Genomic DNA, 27,452 nt, shown 5'->3' with positions numbered 1-27,452 from the left:
GCCAAATCTGAATAAGCATAGTTTTTCTGTCAGTTGGTCTTTCAAGTAAAATGATGCTGCATGAAAAAAAGGGGCTAATCAGCTCATGACTCAATTGCACCTGCTTTTTCTCAAGACAGCCATTGTATTAGGTACACAGAAAAAGTGCTTTATGCACACTTCCCATTTTGTCACATGGAACATTAAAAAGATGTGTACGCAAGAATAGAGATTTAAGAAAATTACTTATTTTACTGCTTCATCAGGAGACATTCTTTAATGAAACTGACATTTTCTTTTTTACTGCCAGAATGTGAAGAATACAGTGACTTTTAACATAGTTAGGTGCTACTGCTTTGATTCCTGTTAAGATTCTAGCAGTTTTACCCATCATTGCTCTTGTGCCGTTGGTGCAATTGTCACAACACTGAAGAAGGCAAATAATGTCTTGGTATTTCTGACTCTCGGGAACCCTCAGGGTCATGGACCACAGTTTGAGAACTGCTACATTGAAGGATTTATGGGTGATGGAATCTTATCAGCAACTGAATGGAACATGGTTCAGGAAAAAAAGTTCCTTGTACAGCATTTGTAACTTTGCTTGAGATTATTTCAAAATTAAAATAAATAAATAAATAAATGATGGCCTTTCAAATGATGAAAACTGAAATTTAGGAGAGTAATCATTTGCAAGTTTCAGCAAGGTACCAGTAAATTCTTTTGCAGATTAAATGACATAATGTCATTCAGTAGACGTTTTTGCATCTAGTTGATTCTCAGTAATTGATAACTATAACAGTTATTACTCCTGTTTAGTTGGTAGACTATTTGCAACCCTGTGCATTTTACATGGAACCTCTGAGTTCTTTAGGACGTCCTAGAGTCAGGATGATTGGTGTCGGGTCCTTATCCTTAATTCAAAGAGTACAGGAGGAGACTCTAAATCAAGCACTTATGCTCTTACTTTGGTTTAATATATGAAGACTGTGCTCTTTTAACAATTTAAATGAAATTTTTTGTGTTAAATAGAAAAATGGTTCTATTCTTGACAAAATGTTGAACTGTATTGATCTTCAAAGTATTAATTGCCATAAAGTAAAATACTCATTTCAATAGCTGATATTTTAAGTTTTGTGGTGTTTTTTTCGAAAGTTCCTAGTTTTGTTTTGTCTTTAAAGAAATAAAAGCAACTGTTAAGCTTCCTTTTTCTAAATACCAAAGTGAGAGACCCAGATCTTGAAAGGAATACTTTTTCCTGTGGCAAGATCTCACAAAACCAGAGTGGAATCTTGTAAGAACAGAGTGACAGGTTGGAATAAAAAGAGGTCACTTAAAAAAAAAAAGCACAATCAGCATTTTTAGAAGAAAGGTACCATGTGATATTTGACTTCAATTAGTTCTAACTACCTTTCTCTTTGAAAGAAGAAGGGAGGAATGTTATGGAGGGTAACAAAAATATCCCTTTTGATTTCCAACTTGATTTTTAGTTCACAATTATCCTGCATGGAAAATCGGTCAGCTCTGGCCCAGATCTTACTGGTAGTACTCACGGCCCTCTGTATCTGTGGGTTCCACATTGTGGATTCAACCAACCACAGGATCATGTATTATGTTTACGATCCTGGGTTGGTTGAATCCATGAATACATGGGCTGACTGTGGGACTTGAGCCTCTGTGGATTTTGATATCCACAGGGGGTCCTGGAACCAACCCCCCTGGATACCAAGAGATGACTGTAATTTCATTTCTCAAGCCAACAAAGAGAAGTAAGTAAGCTACCTCAAGAAAAAAGTTGCTTTCCAAAAATAAATAAATAAATGAAACTAACAGAGAAATATTTTATGTGATTTTAAAAATGCCGAGACATAACTGGAGGAATGTTGCCCCGTATGCAAAACTGATGAAGACTGTTTTATTTTTTGATTTATTTTTGTTTTGGCTGCGCAACAGGTGGGATCTTAGTTCCCTGACCAGGGATCAAACCCGTGGCCCTTGCATTGGAATGCAGAGTCGCAACCACTGGACCGCCAGGGAAGTCCCAGATGAAGACTGTTGTAGCTCTAAGATACTATAGTTAGTAAACTGTCTAAAGCAGATGGATAACACCATTGTGTCCTCTCTCCCCCAGCTCGGACTCTAACTCAGAGACCTCCCGTTTCCACTGCTGCCTCCCTTCTTTGGGCCCCTTCTCTTAGGACTACTTGGGCAGCTGCTGTGTTCTCTCCCAGCTGCCCGTTACTTTTGATATTAGGCTGTGTCCTCTTTGCCACAGCATTTCCTTCCTAAAAACAAGTGTGGTCGTGTCACTTCCCAGCTTAAGAACCTCTGCTAAGTTCTCTAACACACAGGATGACTTGTCAACGTGTTACAGGGCCGCCTTCATAGGTCTGTATCCTGTGCATTTGCACAGGGCCCTGTCTTTGGTTTGATGCTCTGCTGTCACCATCCTAAAAGTCTTAATTTTTGAACAAGGGGCTCCGCATTTCTATTTTGCACTGGGCCCCAGAAAATTGTGTAGCTGGTCCTGCTTGTTATCTTGGCACATACAGCCTCCACCAGTGTCCTTCTACAGAACTGTTTTTCTCTGTGTACCACCTACTCCATCCACATGCCCTTCCTTTTCCCCACGCTCTGCTTTTGCCTACTTCTCCTTCTCTGCATGGCCCATTCCTACTCAAGGACTCGAAACCAGTGTCACCTCCTGTAGAAAATCCCACTCTGCAAGAGTGATTGCTTTCTCTTTGCACGCTTTGTTTATATTTATTAGAGCACCAGATGGGTTCACACACATTTCCTTCACCAAAACATGACCTATTTGCAGGTATCTGCTATTGTTCTCAGGGTAAAGTCTGACATGTGGACACTACTCAGTGTGTACTTCTTGAGTTTAATCAACCAAAACATACTCATTGAGCTCCTATCGTGTACCAGCCACTATTGGGCTCTGAGTGTATAGTGGTAAAGAAAAAACCAGACACGGACCCTGCCCTCACAGAGCTGACAATTTAGGGAGCGAGGTGCTTTGCCTGGTGGCAAATGCCTGTGTCGCCTGAGTAAATGAACGAGCATATGCTAAGGTTGTCAGGTCTTAGTTTCGGATGGGCAAGCTTCTGCCTTCTTGACTAGCGGTGGTGTTGGAATGTAATAGGCACTGCAGTACCAGAGAATCTTGCATTTGGAAGCTGTCCTTGGTTCATTTCGTGACCTGAAAGAGGAGGATGGAGACCAGCAGGGTTCTGTTTCTTTCATCAGATCGGAGACACCATTGATCATGAAATGATGCAGCTTATAAGCATTAAGAAAGAAAAATGGCCTATTAAACTGACACGCCATCAATTGTAAGGCATTCTGATTTCAAAGATAAAAAGTGAATAAAAATGTGCATCTTGGAATAGATAAAGCATAGTAATTCAAAGGTTAATCGCAAGCAAATTGAGTGAAAGAAACACTTGGGACACTAAAGGCATGGTTTAAGTAGTATATTGTAACCATAGATTCCGTGGGTGATACAGTAATAAATAAATCACTCTTTAAAGTGGAGGTATATGTGCTTGGTCAGATTGACAGGGGATATGCAGCTGATGCAAAGAAGAAAGAGTTGATGATACAGATAATACCTACAGCAGCCTGTGCTATTTAGGAAAAAACAACTACATATCATGCAGTCATCTTTGTAGGTATTGGCAGATATAGGAAAAGAAAACATTTGAATAAGACTTTACAGTTTCATAAAATACATTCTCATATGCTATGACATGTAATCCTCATAGGAATTCTGTAGGGTGGGTATTATTTCTTGTAGTTTAAAGCCTAAGAAATGGAATTCCTGAAGGTTGAAAGGCTTGATTGAAGTACCCTCAGCCAAGTGATGGAGCTGGCATTCAAGTCCAGAGCTTCTGACTGCATCCCCATGCTGTTTTGAACAAATTCTATGTCTTGGTCAGCTCAGGATGCCATAATAAAATATCATAGTCTGGGTCTCTCTCTCTCTCTCTTTTTCTTTTTTTCACTTTATTTATTTTATTTATTTTTATTTTTGGCTGTATTGGGTCTTTGTTGCTGTGTTCAGGCTTTCTCTAGTTGTGGCGAGCGGGGACTACTCTTCGTTGTGGTGTGCGGGCTTCTCATTGTGGTGGCTTCTCTTGTTGCAGAGCACAGGCTCTAGACGCTCAGGCTTCAGTAGTTGTGGCACGCGGGCTCAGTAGTTGTGGCTCGTGGGCTCTAGAGTGTAAGCTCAGTAGTTGTGGCACATGGGCTTAGTGGCTCCGTGGCATGTGGGATCTTCCCCAACCAGGGCTCGAACCTGTGTCCCCTCCATTGGCAGGTGGATTCTTAACCACTGGGCCACCAGGGAAGCCCCATAGTCTGGGTCTCTTAAACAGCAGACCTTTGTTTCTCGCAGTTCTGGAGGTTGGGAAGTCCAAGATCAAGGTCCTGGCAGATTCAGTTCCTGGTGAGAGCCTCTTTCCTGGCTTTTCTTCTCCCTGTGTCTCCTTGGCCTTTCCTAGGTGTGTTGTGTAGAGAGAAAGAGCTCTCTCTATCTTCCTTTTCATTACAAGGTCACGAATCCCATCATGAGGGCCCCACCCTCATGGCCTCAGCTAAACCTAATTACTTCCCATAGGCCCCACCTCCAAACACCATCACATTGGGGGTTAGGCCTTCAACATATGAATTGGGGGGGGGACACAAATATTCAGCCCATAATACTCTGCTTCCATAGTATTAGCAACATCATCTTGGAATCTTAAGCATAATAATGTTATAAATAATTTTTATATTTTTCTCACCTCAAAAAATAAAATTCAGATATTTCCATTGGCAGGCCTTTTTTTTCCTCCAAATGTAGAAAATAAACATCTTTATTTGAAAATTTCTTCAAAGGTGCCTTGTCCAGGGTTCTAAAATACCTGAACCAATGTAGAACCCAGGGCTTAAAAAGAATGGGACCTATTCATGCCCTATCGGTAGAACAAATTCACATGGTATAAGGTTTTTATTTATTACAGATGGCTGTTCTAGTTAAATAGGCTGTAACGAATAAAATATATAATAACGTTGGCTTAAAATAAAGAAATAAATACTTGGTTTGGGGTGGAATCCCTGATGATGCTATGACAGATTTTTTGATTTGACTGAAAGTGAGTCTCTTCATCTGAGATTAAAATTGTCATGAATATATTTTCAAGGGCAATGTAAAAAAGAAATGGACCATGATTTGTGTAGCATCTCTGATAATTATAATTAAGTGGGCCTTTAAAAAAAATGGAGTCAGATGAATTTTTCCCATCTAGGGCATAAGCACCTTTTCTCCAGAGCTACATAAGGGAGGCTTTCTCTGTGGGGAGATGTCTAATCCCAAGGGGCAGGGGTGAAGGGAGATGGTGAGGTTTGGGGGTAAAAAAGAAAACAGGAAAAGGAGTGAAGTTAAGTGGAAAGGATATGTTTAGGGGACTTGTTCTTTGTTTTCTCCTAAAACTTAGAAAAAGTACAAAAGACTCACTTTTTACAGTTCCAAATATTGTAAAACATATGAAAATGGAGGGGGTTTTCAAAACATGCAGTACATTTTTATAGTTACAAATTGGATTTAGATTTAAGAAGCTAAAATTGGTAGGCATTGAATATAGTACCATTTTCCCAAGAGTCTCTCCTCTCCCCCTGATTATCTTTTTCAGGGCTAGGGAGAGGGAGAGTGGTCCCATGACTAAAGTATCTTCCACGTTCATCTCCGTGCCCCTGAGTTAAGCTCCTGGAGTACTTTATTCATGAGACTGGATGGTTTTCTAAGGTTTCTAATTACTCTAAAGTGTTTCTACTTCCATGTGGATGGAAGTCCAACCCAGGCAGGACAGATGGAAGAACTGAGTTGTTTCTCAATTTATCTTAATGCTTTAAAAAGCCTAATGTTAAGTACCTTATGTTATTATGTCTCACACAGACATCTCTTACCGGCATGTAGTTTTATTTCTATAGAGAGGAGTTCAAGAAGTAGTGAGATGATTTTAATATATCAGCTGTGTTGGCCTAGATGCATTTATTCAATCAACAAACATTTGAGTGACCTCTCCTATATGCCAGGCATTGTGCTAGGTGCTGGGAATAGAAAGATAACAAATTGATTGTGTTTGTTAGGAAGTAGAGACTCTGCATAATGTATTATGGGAAGTGCTTAATAGTGTTATATAGAAGGTCTCTAGGAGCACAGTCGAGAGGAAGTAAGTAGCTTTACGTTGGAGGTAATGGGAATCATGAAAATTCAGTCCACAGAGGTGGTAACACAACTCCAATCTTAAATGATGAAATTTATAATATGGAAAAGATGAGGAAGGATAAATGTAATAGGAATTTTGTAATGAATTAGGGGGAAACTGAAACTTAGGGGGAAAGATAGATTGTTTATTTGGAGCAGATGTGTCAAGAAAGGAGAATCAATATATTATTTTTGGTTGTTATTAATAGAAAAATTATAAATAGTACATGAGTTTATGTAGATTAGACCTCTTTTCTAGCATTCTCAGACCTAATATCCCCAGGCACCCAGGGGAAAAAATGAGGAAAGTCTTTCTAAGACCTATAAGATTATTCTTAGAGCAAAACTGTTAAATTTGAGAGATGTCGATTTTTTCTTCTGATATTTTTATCAATATAAACCACCAATATATTATCCTAGTCTTCAGGGAAAGTGGAGAGATGTCAATTTGTTGAACAAAATGAAAATAGTGATGGCCAGACCTAGAAGTATGTTAAACATAAATAAGGTTATTATGAATATGTTCATGACCTTTCTAGGTTTGAACATAAAAACGTGTTATTTTTATTTTATTTTTTTATTTCTTTAAATTTATTTTATGTATTTATTTTTTGGCTGCATTGGGTCTTTGTTGCTGTACGCGGACTTTCTCTAGATACAGCAAGTGGGAGCTACTCTTCATTGCGGTGTGCGGGCTTCTCATTGTGGTGGCTTCTTTTGTTGTGGAGCACGGGCTCTAGACGTGCAGGCTTCAGTAGTTGTGGCATGCAGGTTCAGTAGTTGTGCCTCGCGGGCTCCAGAGCGCAGGCTTAGTAGTTGTGGTACGTGGGCTTAGTTGCTCCGTGGCATGTGGGATCTTCCCGGATCAGGGACCAAACCCGTATCCTCTGCATTGGCAGGCGGATTCTTAACCACTCCACCACCAGGGAAGTCCCACGTGGTAGTTTTAATATTGAGAGGTGTTTTAGCTGCATCTTGAAACTACTTTTGACAGAGAAGTTCCTTCTCTGTCAATTCCAGACTTGAACTAATTCAGGATCCTCTGAGTAAAAATCAGCAATGTGAGTATTGGAGTGGGACACCCATTCTTAGAGGTGATGGACTGACTCAAGGCAGTTAGGACATTCATTGTTATAGCTCTATATTTATGAATAATATTTGCTTTCTAATATTCCACCATTGTGGTCATGTGGTTTTCAGTGGAATAGATAAAAAGGGATGAATGGTATCAGCCCAGCTATTTCTTAGCTTCATTCCCCACTTTTTAAGCCAGAGCTGATTTTCTGCCCCCATTTCTAGTGAGTTGACTTCCTTGAACAGCTCATATCAATTATCAGAGTATTTTGCTTCTTAGTTTTTCGTTTTAGCCACTAGGCTGAGAGATAGAGGGTCAAGACCATATCGGAATCATTTCAATCTGGGAAAAAGGGAAGGAGGGCATGATTATATTTGGCTACAACTAGTAGCTAGGATGCTAGCCTATCCAATTTCAAATATCAAAGGGTTTAAGTCAGTAGTATGGAGTATCTTTGCATATGGTGTGTAGTATTCTAATAATGGGATTTTTTTTTTTTTTTTTTTTTTTTTGCGGTACGCGGGCCTCTCACTGCTGCGGCTTCTCCCGTTGCAGAGCACAGGCTCTGGACGCGCAGGCTCAGCGGCCATGGCTCACGGGCCCAGCCGCTCCGCGGCATGTGGGAACTTCCCGGACCGGGGCATGAACCCGTGTCCCCTGCATCGGCAGGCGGACTCTCAACCACTGCGCCACCAGGGAAGCCCAATGGGATTCTTTAGTTCTTTAATTTCTTTAAGGATTCACAACACTAGATTTTACTGTGAGACATTGAATAAATGGAGAGCCTGGAGGGAACACCACATTGTCATTCTTCATAAATTTAATTGAAATGTTGACTGCAACCCAATAAAAACTGAGACTAAACAAGTAAGGAAAACCAATAAACTTTTGAAAAAGAGTAATAGTAAAGGAGCTCTGCACTACTAGACATATTAAAACTTATCTTAAAGTTAGAATAATTAAAACTAGGGCATTACGAAAGAACAGAAAAATATGATAGTAAACAGACTATACTTTTGGAATCAGAATGTGGGCAGTGAAAGCTGTCCAATGGCTTTATACTCTCACCTCAATCACTATTGAATGTGGATGTCATGAGAAAGGCATGATCTTGGTCCAGGCAACTCTCTGAAGCTGAGGCAACCCCCTCCCCCTGCCTCCCCCTTCCCCCCGCCAAGGGGCTGACACCTGAAAGCTGTCTGCTGATGATACCCCAGCAGCTGGGGTAACCAGAATTTCCTTGAAGGGGCAGTTGGGTGGCTCATCTCTTTCCATTGCAACCTTCAGATTCACTTGTTTGTATATCTTTATTCCACACACTTGTAGGGTATTATTTTAACTTTTCACAGCTCCTACCCTGGAGGAAAGACGTGACAGAGGCTGTCATGTCATGGGCCTCCGTGGTGGGCAAGGATCAGAGTACTCAGAAGTATGTCTCCAAAGGCTTTGGTGAAGTTCTTACTCTTCCCCAGTGGTGGGCTGTTGCTGAGTTGTGGACTGGTAGTCTTATGAAGAACCTTGGGTAGGGGAGGTGGCGAAGGTGGAAATGAAGGTTGTTTTATGTGTATGTGGTCCCCACTTCTCTTCCAGGTGCTTATTACATCCTTGTACTGATGTTTGAAATTGAGGATTCTTGTTCGTCTGTGTTGGTTTCTGTTGGCAGAGTCAGATGAGAGCTGATAGACTATGGGGAGGGGGAAGATGCCTAGATTTATTTCCTAGCTCCTAAGGAAGCCAGCTATCTCCACCTCAGCCTTTTAGAACATCCTTCATAATTCTTTTCTAATTGTCTTGGCCAGAGAGAGGCATTTCCTGTCCTATTCTTATATATGTGCTACTATTTTTGATTCACACAACTTGGTGGTAGTGGTAGGGACGGTTCACAGAATCCTCAAAGCCAGTACATGGGCCTGGTCAAGAGCATGCATATCCCATAATCTTTAAAAAACATTTTTTTAAATTTATATTGGCATATAGTTGATAAATGATGTTGTGATAGTTTCAGGTGTACAGCAAAAGTTGATTCAGTTATACAAATACATGTATCTATTCTTTTTCAAATTCTTTTCCCATTTAGGTTGTTACATAATATTGAGCAGAGTTCCCTGTGCTATACAGTAGGTCCTTGTTGGTTGTCCATTTTAAATATAGCAGTGTGTACATGTCGATCCCAAACTCCCTACCTCTCCCTTCCCCGCATCCTTCCCTCCGGTCACCATAAGTTCATTCTCTAAGTCTGTGAGTCTGTTTCTGTTTTGTAAATAAGTTCATTTGTATCATTTCTTTTTAGACTCTGCATATAAACAATATCATAGGATATTTCTCTTTTTCTGTCTGACTTACTTCACTCAGTATGGCAGTCTCTAGGTCCATCCATGTTGCTGCAAATGTCATTATTTCATTCTTTTTTTAATGGCTGAGTAATATTCCATTGTATATATGTACCACATATTCTTTATCCATTCCTCTGTCGATGGACACTTAGGTTGCCTCTTTGTCTTGGCTGTTGTAAATAGTGCTGCAGTGAACATTGGGGTGCATGTATCCTTTCAGACCATGTTTTTCTCCAGATACATGCCCAGGAGTGGGATTGCAGGATCATATGTTAGCTCTTTTTTTAGTTTTTAAAGACATATCCCCTAATCTTGGGAAAAGAAATGTGAGGGAAGTCTGCTGGATTCTTCTGAGGAAGTTTTCCTCACTATAATAGGGACATATAACAGGGATGTCCCATTTCTGCCTCTGAACATTGCCTGCATGGTTGCTTGGAATGGCAGTGGCTCTCTTGAAACCAAGAGAAGAGCCAGCCTAGGGGAGTAGGAGAAAAGAGTGGAAGGACCCTGGAGCCTTTGTGACACTGTTGAGCAACTGAACAAAGCAGATCTAAGACCTTGTCCTCACAAGCTTAACTCTGGTGGGAGCAGATGACAACAGACACGTGCGTTATTAAAGTATATAGTGTATTAGAGAGGGGTAAGCACGATGGAGTGAGATAAAGCAGGCAAGGGGGACAAGGAGTGCTGGGGAGGAATGGCTGCATTTTTTATTTTTTTTAAGTTGTTTTTGGCTGACTTGGGTCTTTGTTGCTGCGCGCCCGCTCTCCCCAGTTGCGGCAAGCGGGGGCCACTCCTTGCTGCGGAGCGCAGGCCTCTCACTGCAGTGGCCTCTCCCGTTGAGAAGCACGGGCTCCAGGCGCTTGCTTCAGTGGTTGTGGCTCACGGGCTCTAGAGCGCAGGCTCAGTAGTTGTGGTGCACGGGCTTAGCTGCTCTGTGGCATGCGGGATCCTCCCGGCCCAGGGTTCAAACCCGTGTCCCCTGCACTGGCAGGCGGACTCTCAACCACTGCGCCACCAGGGAAGCCCTGCATTTTTTACAGGGTGGTCAATGAAGGCTTCTCTGAGAAGGTAACATTTACTTAAAGACCCAACAGAGACAGGGGATGTGGAAAAGCATTCCAGACAGAAGGCACAGTAAGTTCAAAAGCCTTGAGTTTACTTGGAGAACATCCTGTGTCTAAAGAACTGCTAGGACCCCTGTGACCAAGGCTGGGGAGCAACTGGAGAGTAAGTGGGTGGAGATTAGTTCAGTATCAGGCTGATGCTGAAGACTTTGGTTCTTACTGTAAATGAGATGGAACGCTTTGGAGGATTGCAAGGAGGATGACAGGAGCTGACCTATGTTAAAAAAGAAAGAAAGAAAGAAAGAAAGTAAAGCCCACAATAGAGGCAGTGAAGAAAAGTTAAGAGAAAGTAAACAACGTTAACTGGACTAGAACATGATTCAGAGTAATTCAGGTCTAAGTTCAAATTTTTATTTATCTTGAAAAACTTGTGTCAGAAACCATTTTGCTTATCCTAGTGTGAAGACATAAGAAAGAGCTTACTGGAGGGTTCTTATTAAGTAACATTCTTTGCAAAAGGGTCTCTGAATTTTTTTTCTTTTTTGTAAGCAGCGTATCTATGTAAGACTGTGCCATATAAGTACATTCACCAAATCCTGTGAGATCTAAAAGTAAATTTGATTCAGGGGTTGTGAGGTAGCTTTTATTACTAGAGAGAAATTTTCCTAAATGTCAGTATATAGTGCTAGTGTGGAAACAGATGTTGCTTTCCTCAAATAAATAGATAAATTTTATCTTATTTTACTTCCAGAATAAAGTTTTACATTCAATAAAAGGTATCCTTCAGCCTTTTGATTTTGGTCTTTTTTCTTGTGAATTGGTGGCTCTAATAAAGGCAGAGTTCTTTACTTACTTGTGGTAAATTCTGTGAACCATTTATGCTAAGACATGTCAGACCAGCTACTGGGAAATGACAGCCCTGTATCTGGCTGACCATTACATGAACACATAATAACTCATTTATATTCGAATAGTAGGTATACCTTTAACACCAGATAAGGTATTTTCCAGGTCAGTTATATCCTCTCTTGTTTATTCATAGATTCCTATCTAGGGTGGATACTTTTCATTGAGTCTAAAGAATCTCTTGTGAACCAACTCTTTAGTTTTAGACATAAATCCTTTCAGATCCAGAACAGAAACCTCCTATGTGGATTACTGCTGTATATTCTGTGATAAGCTGGCATTGACTTCGAAGGAAGAAAATTTTATTTTTGAAAGCAGGATTTTTAAATTAATTCTTTTGAATTCTCATCAAGTTCCAAAGAATAAGCATTCTTGGAGACTTTATGGAGTGCCTCATGTATGCCAGTACATGGTAGTATTGTTAGTGCTAAAGGTAATACTTTGGTACCTTTGACAGCACTAATGGGTATTATTACCTTCATTTTCACAAGAGGATGCTGAGGCCCATAGAGGATATGTGACTTGCTCAAAGTCATTTAGCAAATAAGTGTGGAAGTCAAATTGGTACCCAAGTCTGGGTGACCTCACAGTCCATGCCATCTTCTCAAAGCGGCTCACTAGTGAAGGCAGAAATCAACATGACACGTTCCCTCAGATGAGTTTTGTTTCTCCAGGGTCTCATTTCTGAATCTGTTATTTCCCTTAGCTCTGTTTGGACCTTAACAGTCCTGTGCAGAGTACAACACTGAGGTCTTTCTGGTATCACTTTGTAGCTCCAATACTATGCATTTTGTGTGGCTTTTTAAATGTAGTGATTATTCATTATTAACCAAGCTCCTAAATTCCAATATGATCATATACATTTTATTTCCACTTTAATAAGGTGGATTTTTTTGTTTTAATAGATCACACTTAAGACTTTTTCCTGAAATTATGAAGTATCAGTTTGCAATTAAAATCACAAACCAGTGATATTTAAAGAGTATATAATATTATGATATACATCATGTTTTATTATTTGTACCTAAGGGTCTAAAAAGTCATCATTATTGATTTATAGGAGAACTGATTAAGGAACATTCAGCCAGCTCTGTGATAACATTGGAATTTTTATTGCAGAACTACTGTGTTGACTCTATATCATATCTTAGGTGGTCTCATGATCGCTTAAAATTATCCTGGTCTAAATTTCATATAAAATTGGGGGGAAAAAGTGTTTGAAAGGGTAATGTCATCAAATGCTTAAATCTTAATTGCCATATATTAATTTTTCCTCTCTCCATTTGTGTTTTTTTCCCTAGGAGAAAAATTCAAAGTGGAAACAAAGACCATTGCTGTTGACTTTGCATCAGAAGATATTTATGATAAAATTAAAACAAGTTTGGCAGGTCTTGAAATTGGTGTTTTAGGTTTGTATCTTTTTCATGTTTACAGATTCTTCTTGCATTTATTGACTAGGACTTTCTTTTTGGATGTTAGGTGTTCAATTGGTGAAATGACTAGTGAGAAGAAAATTGTCTTGTTAATACAAGTGATCATTAGATGATATGGATCTATATACACTTGAATCTTTATGTTTTGGGTTGTGTTTTAATGATGATTCTACAATTTAGGTTGTTTTTCCTGCCTGCTTTATTTCTAGTCTCTCATTCTCTCTGTATATATTTAGATATAGCTATATCATAATAATCCTTTGTGGTGGGTAATGCTGACCCATTTTTACAGCTGAGGAAATAAAGGCTTAGAGGGGTCTCATCCTTTTGTTCAGTATTACCCCCTCCCCAACAAGGAGACTTTTTAGACATTATTTTCCCCTAGTCTACCCTCCCATGAGACTTTAATACCACAGATCCACTGTGTATTGTTTATATGCTGTATGTATATCTGTTCTTTATACATAAAAAGGGTAAGAGCTCACACCATACCCCCGAATCAATTTTTGTTCCCTTGGGGGAGCTATCACCCCAGTTGAGAAGACGTGGCTCAGAGAGATGAGTGACTTGCCTAAGCTGCCGTAGAGACTGAGTACTGCGCATGGGATTTAGCCACTGTTTGTTTTTTCTGAGTCTCCTACTTCCTTGTGTTACACCTCAGCTACCTTATTGCCAAAAACCGATGCTTCTGAGATGTGGAAGTATTGGTCCTTGTTATGGAAAAGATTCACCAGATTTTGAGGAAAAGAAAAAAAAAAAACAGGCTTCAGAAAGTTACCCAGCATTCTCTGACTCATTTCTAGAAAGAAAAAGGGCATCTAGTTCAGAAAAATGTCACTTCTTCACTAAATCTCTTTATCCCACTGCCTAAATTGGTGGGAACCTGGTAATTGCCATTATTTTCTTTATTGGACTATAAAAGGAGGAACAACAAAGAGAAAATACTTTTAAAAAATGTTTCTTAACCTTTCTTTAGTCAAGACCCCACCTGTCTTCCTCATACTATAAAAGAATGGTCTCTTGTATAATTTCTTGAAAAGGCAATTAAAAAAACTTAGCCCTACATAGTGCCATTGGAGCTGGGGTTAACCCTGGTTTTGATGTGTTATTTTTTCAGCTCCTGCCTGGTCCATATCACACATCACCACACCCCACCTGCCCTCACAGCTATTCCCATACTTATAGGAGAGCCAGTAGCAAAAGATGAATGAACACACAGGTCTATTTTTTGCCTTGTTCTTCTCTAATACATACATTACTCGGAGTCTTTCACAAGCTCTTCTTCCTTTAGCTTAACCTAAAGCACAGCGAACATCTGTAAAATTCTCAATTTTTTAAAAATTCCAAGTCAGTAGTAGCTGTAACTTCCTAATTAGGATAGACACTGCCATAGTCCATCCAAACCCCTTTCAAACTAGTCATGGACTGGAGAGTGAAGGCTGGCTTAGGCAAGGAGGGGGATCAAGGATCCCTAATGAGAGGAGACTTATATTGAACTTGTGTTCTTGGAGAATAACTTTGTTTCAGGAGTGGTTCAGTTAATCACAGTTGTTCTTAGCTTTATATAAATTTCAGCTGCTTTTCACTGGGTAACTTTGAAACTATAGCTACTCTGGGACTATGCCATTGAAAATGGAAGATGTCAGGTATCAGGTTGCTGCTGGCCTGGAGGGTTATAAAAGGCACTCTTCAGCTGTTCTTTCCTGACCCAGTATATAGAAAGTCTGCAGTGTGATTTTATGCACAATAGATAGATCTGTTAAGGATGAGGGTACAGAGTACATGGTGCCCAAGCACCTTTTCCCCACTTCTAGAATCCTAGGACTTGTGTCAATATATAAGCATTGATATTTAGACCTAAGGGTTGATATTTTCCTGGGCCACATATGCTAATGGAACCACTGCTTTTGTAGTCCAGCCCCTTAGTAAATTGCAACCTGTGAGTCGGCAGTTTACACCCCTCCTTATTCATTCATTCATTCATTCATTCATTCGTCAGTCAATGAACTGGAGATACAACAATGAACAGGAAGGTGCCTGGCTTTATGTAGTATAATGTTCTAAAGGGAAAGACAGCCCTAATCAAAAATAGTTACTTGTGGGCTAAGTGTTGAGATGGGGAGGGCAGGGTGTAATAAGAGGGTAAAAGGGATGATGGAGTTGATGTGGGGAGAAATAATGGCGACTTGGCCTAGCCAGTGTTAGGAAAAAGGATGATTCCAGAAATATTGAGGGAGTAGAGGAAGCGGGACTCTACTTGTGAGAGATTGCAAGAGAACTCATGCTGACCTTCAGGTTTCTGGCTTGAGCATCTGTGTCATCTAATAAAATGGGGAATCCTGGAGGAGGAGCCCTTTTTGGAATGAGGATCATTTAAGTTTGGGGTTCCTCTAGGATGTCCAAGTGGAGTTGTTAAGTTGATAGTGGGCATATGGATCTGGGTTTCGGAAGAGCTCCTAACTAGAGATAGAGTTTGGAGGTAAGTCATCTCTGAGTAGTAATCTCACTGAAGAAAGGAAACTGGAGCTAATCCAAGGAGAATGGAGAGAAGGTAAAGAGAAAACTGGGGACAGAGCTCTCTGTTATCAAAGGCTGCCTGGAACGTATAGTGTGAAGGAGGGATAATTTTTTGCACAAGTTCAGCACTGTCCACTGGAAATATAATGCAAACCACACATTTAATTTGAACATTTCTAGTAGCCGCATTTTTAAAAAGCAAAAAGAAACAAATGAACGAATTTTTATAATGTATTTTATTTTAACCCACCATATCCAAAATATTATCACTAACATGTAATCCACATAAAGTTTTTTGAAACATTTTGTGTTCTTTTTCTCATACCAAATCCTCAAGTCTAGGGTGTATTTTACATTTATAAATTAGTCCGAATTATCTCAGTTCGGACTAGCTACATTTTAAGTGTTCAGTAGCCACATGTGCCTAGTGATGGATATCTAGCTCTAGTTCATCTTGGCTGTCTCTCATCCTCAGTTTGTGTGGGAGAGCCATAAATATAATTTCTAGGTTTTTCTTGTGCTTTAACATAGCTTTCAACCAGGGGCAATTTTGCAGCATCTGGCAATGTCCAGAGACATTTCTGGTTGTCACTAATTGAGGGGGGAGGAGGAGGAGGTTCTACTGGCCCCTGGTGGGTACAGGGCGGGGATGCTGCTAAACATCCTTCAGTGCACAGGACAGACTCCCACAGCAAAGGATGATCAGTCTAAAGTCTCAACAGTGCTGAGGTTGAGAATCCCTGCTTTGAAGTTATATTGTAATTAAATAGTTCTGATTGAATACTTATGGAGAGACACACACACATACACAGACAACTTAATTTTTGATTTCTAGGTTGGTTACAGATCAATACTAAAAATAATTATAGCTAATGTTTACATACGCCTTTAAAGTTTACAGCAGCACTTTCACATACATTATACTGTTAATTGGCTATACATTTTGTTTTCTTTCTACTCTACCAGAACTGTCTCCTTAATCATAAGCTTTGTATAATTACATTGACATGTATTAGCAGATATCTTATATTGCATTGTAATTTTAATTTGTCAAGATTTTTGAGGAAACTATTAAAACACCTTTATGAGCTAAATTTTATCTTACTGCTAGGTCATATTTCAACTCAAATCTTACCTTTCTTTCTCTAGTGTCTGTATAACCCTCTAGAACTTGTGGGAGGGGTCTGGTGTTGATGTTTTCTTTTTCTTATCATTACCTGGGCCTATAGCCCCTTCACTTTCTTTCTTCCTTTTTTCCTCCCCATCCAGATCCCACATACCTCCCCTTCTGTCTAATAAATAATCTTATTTATTCTCCTTCCTCCTCTGCTTAATGTCAGTCTCACCTTTATAACATTCCCTAAAATAGCAAACATATACATTGATTTCTAGTAAGATTTAGCAATCCATGTTAAATCATAGGAGAGAATTTTGTCTACTGAGTATTAATGAAACCAGTAATGATAAAAAGAAATAAAAATCACCAAGGTACATTCCATTTGTTTGAATAGCACTAACCACTAAAGCATAGTCAGTGCTTAATAAAGAAAATTAATATTTTTCAGAATTACAAAGGAAAATGCTAAAGCTATTGGTTATGAAAGAAACATTGTTTTCAATAAGATAAGCAGAAAGTAAATGGCCATGAATTGTGTGAATTTGTGCTGAAAGGTCACCATCACTTGATAAGACTATAAATGTGTAAGTTTGAGACAATTAATTCTTAACTCTGGTGTGTAAAATAAGTAAGCGTCTGCTGTCTTCTCTCAGGCAAGGGCCAAGAAACACGGATTTGAGAAAACTTAAAAAACTTCAGCTATTTAGAGAAAGTGACATCAGTCCTGCTTTCAGTAAGCAAACAGTTAGTTAACAAAATATGACTGCTATAATGCTCACTTGAGTCCTCAAGAGAGACTCTCATGTGTGTTCCAGATTGGTTTGGAGGACTTCATACAATACATTGCAGGAGGCGTAATTTACCAAGGCCAGGGGAGTAGCCTTGCATTTAGAAGTATGCCACAAAGAATACTTTTTTCAAATTTCACTGATTTTTTTAACTTTTAAAAACTGGCATTCTTTATTCTAGAGGTAGAAATAGAAAGGTCCTCCTGGAAAAAGATAGTTACTTGTTTTGTGATTCATTAAAAAAAACAACCCATAACTTTATTCAAGCTTTTAATTCATACTAGACCAAGAATTTCCCTATGCCAAATGCTATGAAGGTCCTCTCCACCCATACTATCATTATTATTATTTTTTTAACTTATTTATTTATTTATTTATTTATTTTTGGCTGCCTTGGGTCTTTGTTGCTGTGCGTGGGCTTTTCTCTCGTTGCGGAGAGCAGGGGCTACTCTTCGTTGCGGTGCGCGGGCTTCTCATCGGGTGGCTTCTCTTGTTGCAGAGCACAGGCTCTAGGCACGCGGGCTTCAGTAGTTGTGGCTCTCTGGCTCTAGAGCGCAGGCTCAGTAGTTGTGGCGCACGGGCATAGTTGCTCCGTGGCATGTGGCATCTTTCCGGACAAGGGCTTGAACCCGTGTCACCTGCATTGGCAGGCGGATTCTTTTTTTTTTTTTTTTTTTGCGGTATGCGGGCCTCTCACTGTCGCGGCCTCCCCCGTTGCGGAGCACAGGCTCCGGACGCGCAGGCTCCGGACGCGCAGGCTCAGCGGCCATGGCTCACGGGCCCAGCTGCTCCGCGGCATATGGGATCCTCCCAGACCGGGGCACGAACCCGTATCCCCTGCATCGGCAGGCGGACTCTCAACCACTTGCGCCACCAGGGAGGCCCGGCAGGCGGATTCTTAACCACTGTGCCACCAGGGAAGCCCATACTATCATTATTTATGTAACTTGTAGAGTTAAGAGAGTTGGTTGGTACAGGGTGACAACCTGTGATGGCTTCGTGTCTTAGGCCTATTTATTACCCATCAACTTTTTCCTATCCCTACATAGTGCCCATAATTTTATTAGGAAGCATCATTTAAATAACAACAATATGTATAGATAATAAAAGTCAGTTGATTGCAAAGAGTCATTGATTGCAAAATCTGGAATAGACCTTTTTATTCTCTTTTCTTCCTATGCCCTCCATAAATGAGTAGTTGTTCTATTAATGTATTTGGTGGGTTATTTTTAAATTAGTATCCTTCCCTTCTCCTCAGCTGAATGCAAAAATACCTCTTGATTATCCTTGCCTAAGCAACCTTCTGGATTATGGGAAATACTTGGGAAGCATTTGTGTTCTGTTTTTCTCCCCTACAGCCTAGTATTTCCCTGAATGTTCTGAGATGGAGAATAGTTGAGTGTTGGGAATAAGAATCTTAAAAGATAGTTTGAGCAGAGATTAATAGTTAAGATCAGTCAACTCTATAACGGTTTATACTTAATTTTCAAAGCTTTTTAACAAAAGACCCAAGAGTATTTTTAGCTACTTGGGGAAAAGGACCAGTGATCTTCAAAATGGCAAACTCCCAGGTAATTAATTTGGTTGGGATCCAGAGATGGCTTCCTTATAGTTAGTTCAGTGTCAAAGAAAGAGGAAATAGATGCCTAGAAGAGGGAGCCGCAAGCCTGCAGGAACTGGGTTGAGGAAAACGTTTCTAGGAACCCTGGGAAGGAAGAAATCTTGAGCGCACTGGGAAGTTATGTGGCCTTCCAGTCCCAACTGATGAAGGAAGTTACAAGTAGAAGAGTCTTGCTTCTTCAGAGGGTTTAAAAATATATAACGCTACAGATGATCTTCTTGCCCATTTCAGGAACTTTACTAATTAGAAATTAGTTTTAAATTGCCTTCTTTTGAAATGTAAATATCTCTGAAAGGGCAATGACATCTTCATTTACATCTTACTGGGAATACTACATTCAGTTTACTGTCTCCTTGCTGGATCAGTCACCCTGAGGAAATGACTATTTTAGTTAATGAAAGACATGGAGAAATCATTTTGAAATGAAGAAGAGAGGCTTAAAGAGGAAACTGTAGTGGTAGGTTGGCGATTAGTGGAGTGCTGAGAGGGGACGAAAAATAGGGCAAAATAAAGTTAGTTGAGAGAGCACCAATGATAAGTGTTTGGAAATACACTCCTTTTTTTTTTTTTTTTTCCTGTAGCCCAGGTATAAAATGACTCAGGCTCAAGAAAGGACAGAGGCTATTATTCTAAAGTATGTAGGAAAGGATTATAGGAGCATGGTAGGATAATAGTTTGCAGAGAGGGTGGAGTTTCTCTATTATTCCACGATATGATTTTCATGCCTTCTAGGGGTGAGGATACTTCCCAAAACTTCTCTTTTGTAATACAATTGAATTCTGTCCCTAACCACCTCAGAGGTAGTGTAGACTCCACAAGTTCAAGGACACAGTCTGCAATTAAACTGCATTCACTTCAGACATCAGCTACAAGTTTGGGGGTGCCCAGGCCACCTGCACTTCTGACCAACTGGCTACAAATTCCCATGACCCCTTCAGGTTTGACAATTTGCTACCCTTAAAATTACAGTTGTATTGTGAAGGATACAAATCAAGACCAGCCAAATGAACAGACACATAAGGCACAGTCCAGCAGGCGTCCAAACACAGAGATTCTGAGCCCTCTCCTTTTGGAGTCAGGACTTATCACCCTTTCCACACATCTGTGTGTTCACCAGCTAGGAAGCCTGTGCTGATTTGTTAGCTTAAACTCACGTGTGATCCCTAATGCCCCACCTTGAACAGCAAAGACATTCCAAGGGTTTAGACATTTCCAGCCGAGGAATCTGGGGCAAAGACCAGACAAATTCTTTACAGCATCTTTTCTTTCCTATTTGTTTTTTGGGTTGTTTTTTTTTTTTTGCGGTATGCGGGCCTCTCACTGTTGTGGCCTCCCCCGTTGCGGAGCACAGGCTCCGGACGCGCAGGCTCCGGACGCGCAGGCTCAGCGGCCATGGCTCACGGGCCCAGCCGCTCCGCGGCATATGGGATCCTCCCAGACCGGGGCACGAACCCGTATCCCCTGCATCGGCAGGCGGACTCTCAACCACTTGCGCCACCAGGGAGGCCCTGGGTTTTTTTTTTAAGATACTTTTCTCTTTGGTTTTTTTTTTTTAAACATCTTTATTGGAGTATAATTGCTTTACAGTGTGTTAGTTTCTGCTCTACAACAAAGTGAATCACCTGTACGTATACATATATACCCATATCCCCTCTCTCTTGGGTTTTCCTCCCACCCTCCCTATCCTACCCCTCCAGGTGGTCACAGAGCACCAAGCTGATCTCCCTGTGCTATGCAGCTGCTTCGCACTAGCTATCTATTTTACATTTGGTAGTGTATATATGTCCATGCCACTCTCTCACTTCCTCCCAGCTTACCCTTCCCCCTCCCTGTGTCCTCAAGTCCATTCCCTATGTCTGGGTCTTTATTCCTCTCCTGCCCCTAGCTTCTTCAGAACCTTTTTTTTTTTTTTCTTTGAGAGTCCATATATATGAGTTAGCATACAGTATTTGTTTTTCTCTTTCTGACTTACTTCACTCTGTATGACAGACTCTAGGTCCATCCACATCACTACAAATAACTCAATTTCGTTTCTTTTTATGGCTGAGAATATTCCATTGTATATATGTGCCACATCTTTATCCATTCATCTCTTTATGGACACTCTGGTTGCTTCCGTGTCCTTGCTATTGAAATAGAGCTGCAGTGAACGTTGTGGTACATGACTCAATTTTTGAATTACGGTTTTCTCAGGGTATATGCCCAGGAGTGAGATTGCTGGGTTGTATGGCAGTTCTATTTTTAGTTTTTTAAGGAACCTCCATACTGTTCTCCATAGTGGCTGTATCAATTTACATTCCCACCAGCAGTGCAAGAGTGTTCCCTTTTCTCCACACCCTCTCCAGCATTTATTGTTTCTAGATTTCTTGATGATGGCCATTCTGACTGGTGTGAGATGATATCTCATTGTAGTTTTGATTTGCATTTCTCTAATGATTAATGATGTTGAGCATTCTTTCATGTGTTTGTTGGCAGTCTGTATATCTTCTTTGGAGAAATGCCTATTTAAGTCTTCTGCCCATTTTTGGATTGGGTTGTTTGTTTATTTGCTATTGAGCTGCATGAGCTGCTTATAAATTTTGGAGATTAATCCTTTGTCAGTTGCTTCATTTGCAAATATTTTCTCCCATTCTGAGGGTTGTCTTTTGGTCTTGTTTATGGTTTCCTTTGCTGTGCAAAAGCTTTGAAGTTTCATTAGGTCCCATTTGTTTATCTTTGTTTTTATTTCCATTTCTCTAGGAGGTGGGTCCAAAAGGATCTTGCTGTGATTTATGTCATAGAGTGTTCTGCCTATGTTTTCCTCTAAGAGTTTGATAGTTTCTGGCCGTACATTTAGGTCTTTAATCCATTTTGAGCTTATTTTTGTGTATGGTGTTAGGGAATGATCTAATCTCATACTTTTACATGTCCCTGTCTAGTTTTCCCAGCACCACTTTTTGAAGAGGCTGTCCTTTCTCCATTGTACATTCCTGCCTCCTTTATCAAAGATAAGTTGACCATATGTGCGTGGGTTTATCTCTGGGCTTTCTATCCTGTTCCATTGATCTATCTTTCTGTTTTTGTGCCAGTACCACACAGTCTTGATTACTGTAGCTTTGTAGTATAGTCTGAAGTCAGGGAGCCTGATTCCTCCAGCTCCGTTTTTCGTTCTCAAGATTGCTTTGGCTATTCGGGGTCTTTTGTTTTTCCAAACAAATTTTGAAATTTTTTGTTCTAGTTCTGTGAAAAATGCCAGTGGTAGTTTGATAGGGATTGCATTGAATCTGTAGATTGCTTTGGGTAGTAGAGTCATTTTCACAATATTGATTCTTCCAATCCAGGAGCATGGTATATCTCTCCATCTGTTGATATCCTCTTTAATTTCTTTCATCAGTGTCTTATAGTTTTCTGCATACAGGTCTTTTTTCTCCTTAGGCAGGTTTCTTCCTAGGTATTTTATTCTTTTTGTTGCAGTGGTAAATGGGAGTGTTTCCTTAATTTTTCTTTCAGATTTTTCATCATTAGTATATAGGAATGCAAGAGATATCTGTGTATTAACTTTGTATCCTCCTACTTTACCAAATTCATTAATTCGCTCTAGTAGTTTTCTGGTAACGTCTTTAGGATTCTCTGTGTATAGTATCATGTCATCTGCAAACAGTGACAGTTTTACTTCTTCTTTTCTGATTTGGATTCCTTTTATTTCTTTTTCTGCTCTAATTTCTATGGCTAAAACTTCCAAAACTATGTTGAATAATAGCAGTGGGAGTGGGCAACCTTGTCTTGTTCCTGATCTTAGTGGAAATGGTTTCAGTTGTTCACCACTGAGGACGATGTTGGCTGTGGGTTTGTCATATATGGCCTTTATTATGTTGAGGTAAGTTCCCTCTATGCCTGCTTTCTGGAGGGTTTTTATCATAAATGGGTGTTGAATTTTGTCAAAAGCTTTTTCTGCATCTATTGAGATTATCATATGGTTTTTATCCTTCAGTTTGTTAATATGGTATATCACATTGATAGATTTGTGTATATTGAAGAATCCTTGCATTCCCAGGATACAGCATGATCAAGTGGGCTTTATGATCCCTTTAATGTGTTGTTAGATTCTATTTGCTAATATTTGTTGAGGTTTTTTGTATCTGTGTTCATCAGTGATATTGGCCTGTAGTTTTCTTTTTTTTTTTTTGCGGTACGCGGGCCTCTCACTGTTGTGGCCTCTCCCGTTGCGGAGCACAGGCTCCGGACGTGCAGGCTCAGTGGCCATGGCTCACGGGCCCAGCCGCTACGCAGCATGTGGGATCTTCCCGGACTGGGGCACGAACCCGTGTCCCCTGCATCGGCAGGCGAACTCTCAACCACTGCGCCACCGGGGAAGCCCTGTAGTTTTCTTTTTTTGCAACATCTTTGTCTGGTTTTGGTATCAGGGTAATGGTGGCCTCGTGGAATGAGTTTGGGAGTGTTCCTCCCTCTGTGTTTGTGTTTCCTTATATTTTGTAAGAGTTTGAGAAGGATAGGCATTAGCTCTTCTCTAAATGTTTGATAGAATTCGCCTGTGAATCCATCTGGTCCTGGGCTTTTGTTTGTTGGAAGATTTTTAATCACAGTTTCAATTTCAGTGCTTGTGATTGGTCTGTTTATATTTTCTATTTCTTCCTGGTTCAGTCTCGGAAGGTTGTGCTTTTCTAAGAATTTGTCCATTTCTTCCAGGTTGTCCATTTTATTGGCATACAGTTGCTTGTAGTAATCTCTCATGATCCTTTGTATTTCTGCAGTGTCAGTTGTTCTCCTTTTTCACTTCTATTTCTGTTGATTTGAGTCTTCTCCCTTTTTTTCTTGATGAGTTTGGCTAAAGGTTTATCAATTTTGTTTATCTTCTCAAAGAACCAGCTTTTAGTTTTATTGATCTTTGCTATTGTTTCTTTCATTTCTTTTCCATTTATTTCTGCTCTGATCTTTATGATTTCTTTCCTTCTGCTAACTTTGGGTTTTTGTTGTTCTTCTTTCTCTAATTGCTTCAGGTGTAAGGTTAGGTTGTTTATTTGAGATTTTTCTTGTTTCTAGAGGTAGGATTGTATTGCTACAAACTTGCCGGTTAGAACTTCTTTTGCTGCATCCCATAGGTTTGGGGTTGTCATGTTTTCATTTTCATTTGTTTCTAGGTATCTTTTGATTTCCTCTTTGATTTCTTCAGTGATCTCTTGCTTATTTAGTAGCATATTGTTTAACCTCCATGTGTTTGTATTTTTTACAGTTTTTTTGCTTTAATTGATATCTAGTCTCATAGCGCTGTGGTCGGAAAAGATACTTGATATAATTTCAGTTTTCTTAAATTTACCAAGGCTTGATTTGTGACCAAAGATATGATCTATCCTGGAGATTGTTCCGTGTGCACTTGAGAGGAAAGTGTATTCTGTTGTTTGTGGATGGAATGTCCTATAAGTATCAATTAAGTCCATCTTGTTTGTGTCATTTAAAGCTTGTGTTTCCTTATTTATTTTCATTTTGGATGATCTGTCCATTGGTGAAAGTGGGATGTTAAAGTCCCCTACTATTATTGTGTTACTGTCGATTTCCCCTTTTATGGCTGTTAGCATTTGCCTTATGTAATGAGGTGCTCCTATGTTGGGTGCATAAATGTTTACAATTGTTATATCTTCTTCTCAGGTTGAGCCCTTGATCACTATGTAGTGTCCTTCTTTGTCTTTGGTAGTAGACTTTATTTTAAAGTCTGTTTTGTCTGATATGAGAATTGCTACTCCAGCTTTCTTTTGATTTCCATTTGCATGGAATATCTTTTTCTATCCCCTCACTTTCAGTCTGTACGTGTCCCTGTGTCTGAAGTGGGTCTCTTGTAGACAGCATGTATACGGGTCTTGTTTTTGTATCCATTCAGCCAATCTGTGTCTTTTGGTTGGAGCATTTAATCCATTTACATTTATGGTAATTATTGATATGTATGTTCCTATTACCATTTTCTTAATTGTTTTGGGGTTTTTTTTGTGGGTATTTTCCTTCTCTTGTGTTTACTGCCTAGAGAAGTACCTTTAGCATTTTTGTAAAGCTGGTTTGGTGGTGCTGAATTCTCTTAGCTTTTGCTTCGCTGTAAAGGTTTTACTTTCTCCATCAAATCTGAATGAGATTCTTGCTTTGTAGAGTAATCTTGGTTGTACATTTTCCCTTTCATCACTTTAAATATGTCCTTCCACTCCCTTCTGGCTTGCAGAGTTTCTGCTGAAAGATCAGCAGATTAACCTTTTTGGGATTCCCTTGTATGTTTTTTTTTTTGTTTTCCCTTGATGCTTTTAATATTTTTTCTTTGTATTTAATTTTTGATGGTTTGATTAATATGTGTCTTGGCGTGTTTTTCCTTGGATTTATCCTGTGTGGGACTTTCTGTGCTTCCTGGACTTGACTGACTGTTTCCTTTCCCATATTAGGTAAGTTTTCAACTATAATCTCTTCAAATATTTTTCAGTCCCTTTCTTTTTCTCTTCTTATTCTGGGACCCTTATAGTTCGAATGTTGGTGTGTTTAATGTTGTCCCAGAGATCTCTGAGACTGTCCTCAATTCTTTTCATTCTTTTTTCTTTATTCTGCTCTTTGGTAGTTATTTCCACTATTTTATCTTCCAGGTCACTTATCCATTCTTCTGCCTCAGTTATTCTTCTATTGACTCCTTCTAGAGAATTTTTAATTTCATTTATTGTGTGTTCATCATTGTTTGTTTGCTCTTTAGTTCTTCTAGGTCCTAGCTAAACGTTTCTTGTATTTTCTCCATTCTATTTCCAATATTTTGGATCATCTTTACTGTCATTACTCTGAATTGTTTTTCAGGTGGATGGCCTACTTCATCTTCATTTGTTTGGCCTGGTGGGTTTTTACCTTGCTGCTTCATCTGCTGAGTATTTCTCTGTCTTCTTATTTTGCTTAACTTATTGTGTTTGGGGTCTCCTTTTTGCAGGCTGCAGGTTCATAGTTCCCGTTGTTTTTGGTGTCTGCCCCCAGTGGGTAAGGTTGGTTCAATGGGTTGTGTAGGCTTCCTGGTGGAGGGGACTGGTGCCTGTGTTCTGGTGGATGAGGCTGGATCTTGTCTTTCTGGTGGGCAGGACCATGTCCAGTGGTGTGTTTTGTGGTTCCTGTAACCTTATTATGATTTTAGGCAGCCTTTCTGCTAATGGGTGGGGTTGTGTTCCTGTCTTGCTAGTTGTTTGGCATGAGGCATCCAGCAGTGGAGCTTGCTGGTCGTTGAGTGGAGCTGGGTCTTAGCGTTGAGACGGAGATCTCTGGGAGAGCTCTCACCGATTGATATTACGTGGGGCGGAGAGGTCTCTGATGGTCCAGTGTTCTGAATTCGGCTCTCCCACCTCCAAGGCTCAGGCCTGACACCCAGCTGGAGCACCAAGACCCTGTCAGCCACACAGCCTGGTACGTGGGGAGTTTCTTGCCTTTTGGGAAGTCTGAGGTCTTCTGCCAGCGTTCAGTAGGTGTTCTGTAGGAGTTGTTCCACATGTAGATGTATTTTTGATGTATCTGTGGGGAGGAAGGTGATCTCCATGTCTTACTCCTCTGCCAACTTGAAGGTCCTCTTTCTTTCCTATTTGTTGATTGATTCATCAGTCAGTCATACACTAACTCCTTCAAGAAGTATAATTCCAGAGATATAGCAGTAAACAAAACTGATATTGTTTTTGGTTTCATAGAAGACAGCCAGTGAACAAGTAATTGGGAATGTGTTGCATTTAATGACAGGGTATGTTACGGAGGAAGCTAAGAGTATTGGAGATGATCTCTCTGAGAAAGTAATTTTTAAATTGAGACCTCAATGCTGATTAACCTGCGAGAAGAGATGTTTCCCGGTAGAAGAAACAGTATGTACAAAACAGTATGTACTCTGAGGCGAATGTGCTTGGCAAGTTGGAGGAACTGACAGAAGATATGTAAGTCTAGAGCATGAATGCAAAGGGGTTAGTGCTAGAGTCTGGAGATTAAGCAGCACCATATCCCAGGAGGCTTTAGAAAACCAGGTTGATATGTTTGGACTTTATTGTAAGGACAGTGTAGACATTGTAGAGTTATAAGCAGCAAATTGATATCATCCTAGAATTTTAGAGAGATCGTTCTGCCCCAAGTGGAAGGGGCAAGAATTGACACAAAGAGACCAGTAAGGTTATTTCAGCAATGAAATATAAGATGAGGATGGCTTATATTAGGATGATGGCAATGGGAATGGATAGAAGTGAATTGACTAGAGACATGTTTAGGAAATAGAAATAGGACTAATTTCTGATGAGGTCCTCATCAGAAGTCTTGTCTGACAGAAGGAGTGAAGAATAATGGTAGTTTGTTGTTTTTAATTATTATTGCCAAGCTTCATTAAGTATTTT

The 27,452-nt window shown here is 39.9% G+C and overlaps 1 protein-coding gene across 1 annotated transcript in view; it reads left to right on the top strand.

The window, feature by feature from the left end:
• HSD17B12 (hydroxysteroid 17-beta dehydrogenase 12) overlaps positions 1-27,452 on the top strand; it is a 169,452-nt gene that overhangs the window by 92,473 nt on the left and 49,527 nt on the right. Inside the window, exon 4 of the mRNA XM_060104367.1 lies at positions 12,915-13,022. Coding sequence (XP_059960350.1) covers positions 12,915-13,022 — 108 coding nt within the window. The remainder of the gene's footprint in view (positions 1-12,914; positions 13,023-27,452) is intronic.

The sequence above is a fragment of the Mesoplodon densirostris genome, chromosome 7 (genome assembly GCF_025265405.1).
Source record: "Mesoplodon densirostris isolate mMesDen1 chromosome 7, mMesDen1 primary haplotype, whole genome shotgun sequence".
Taxonomy (NCBI): domain Eukaryota; kingdom Metazoa; phylum Chordata; class Mammalia; order Artiodactyla; family Ziphiidae; genus Mesoplodon; species Mesoplodon densirostris.
The sequence above is the reverse complement of the archived record's forward strand: the minus strand, read 5'-3'. Positions and strand labels throughout refer to the sequence as shown.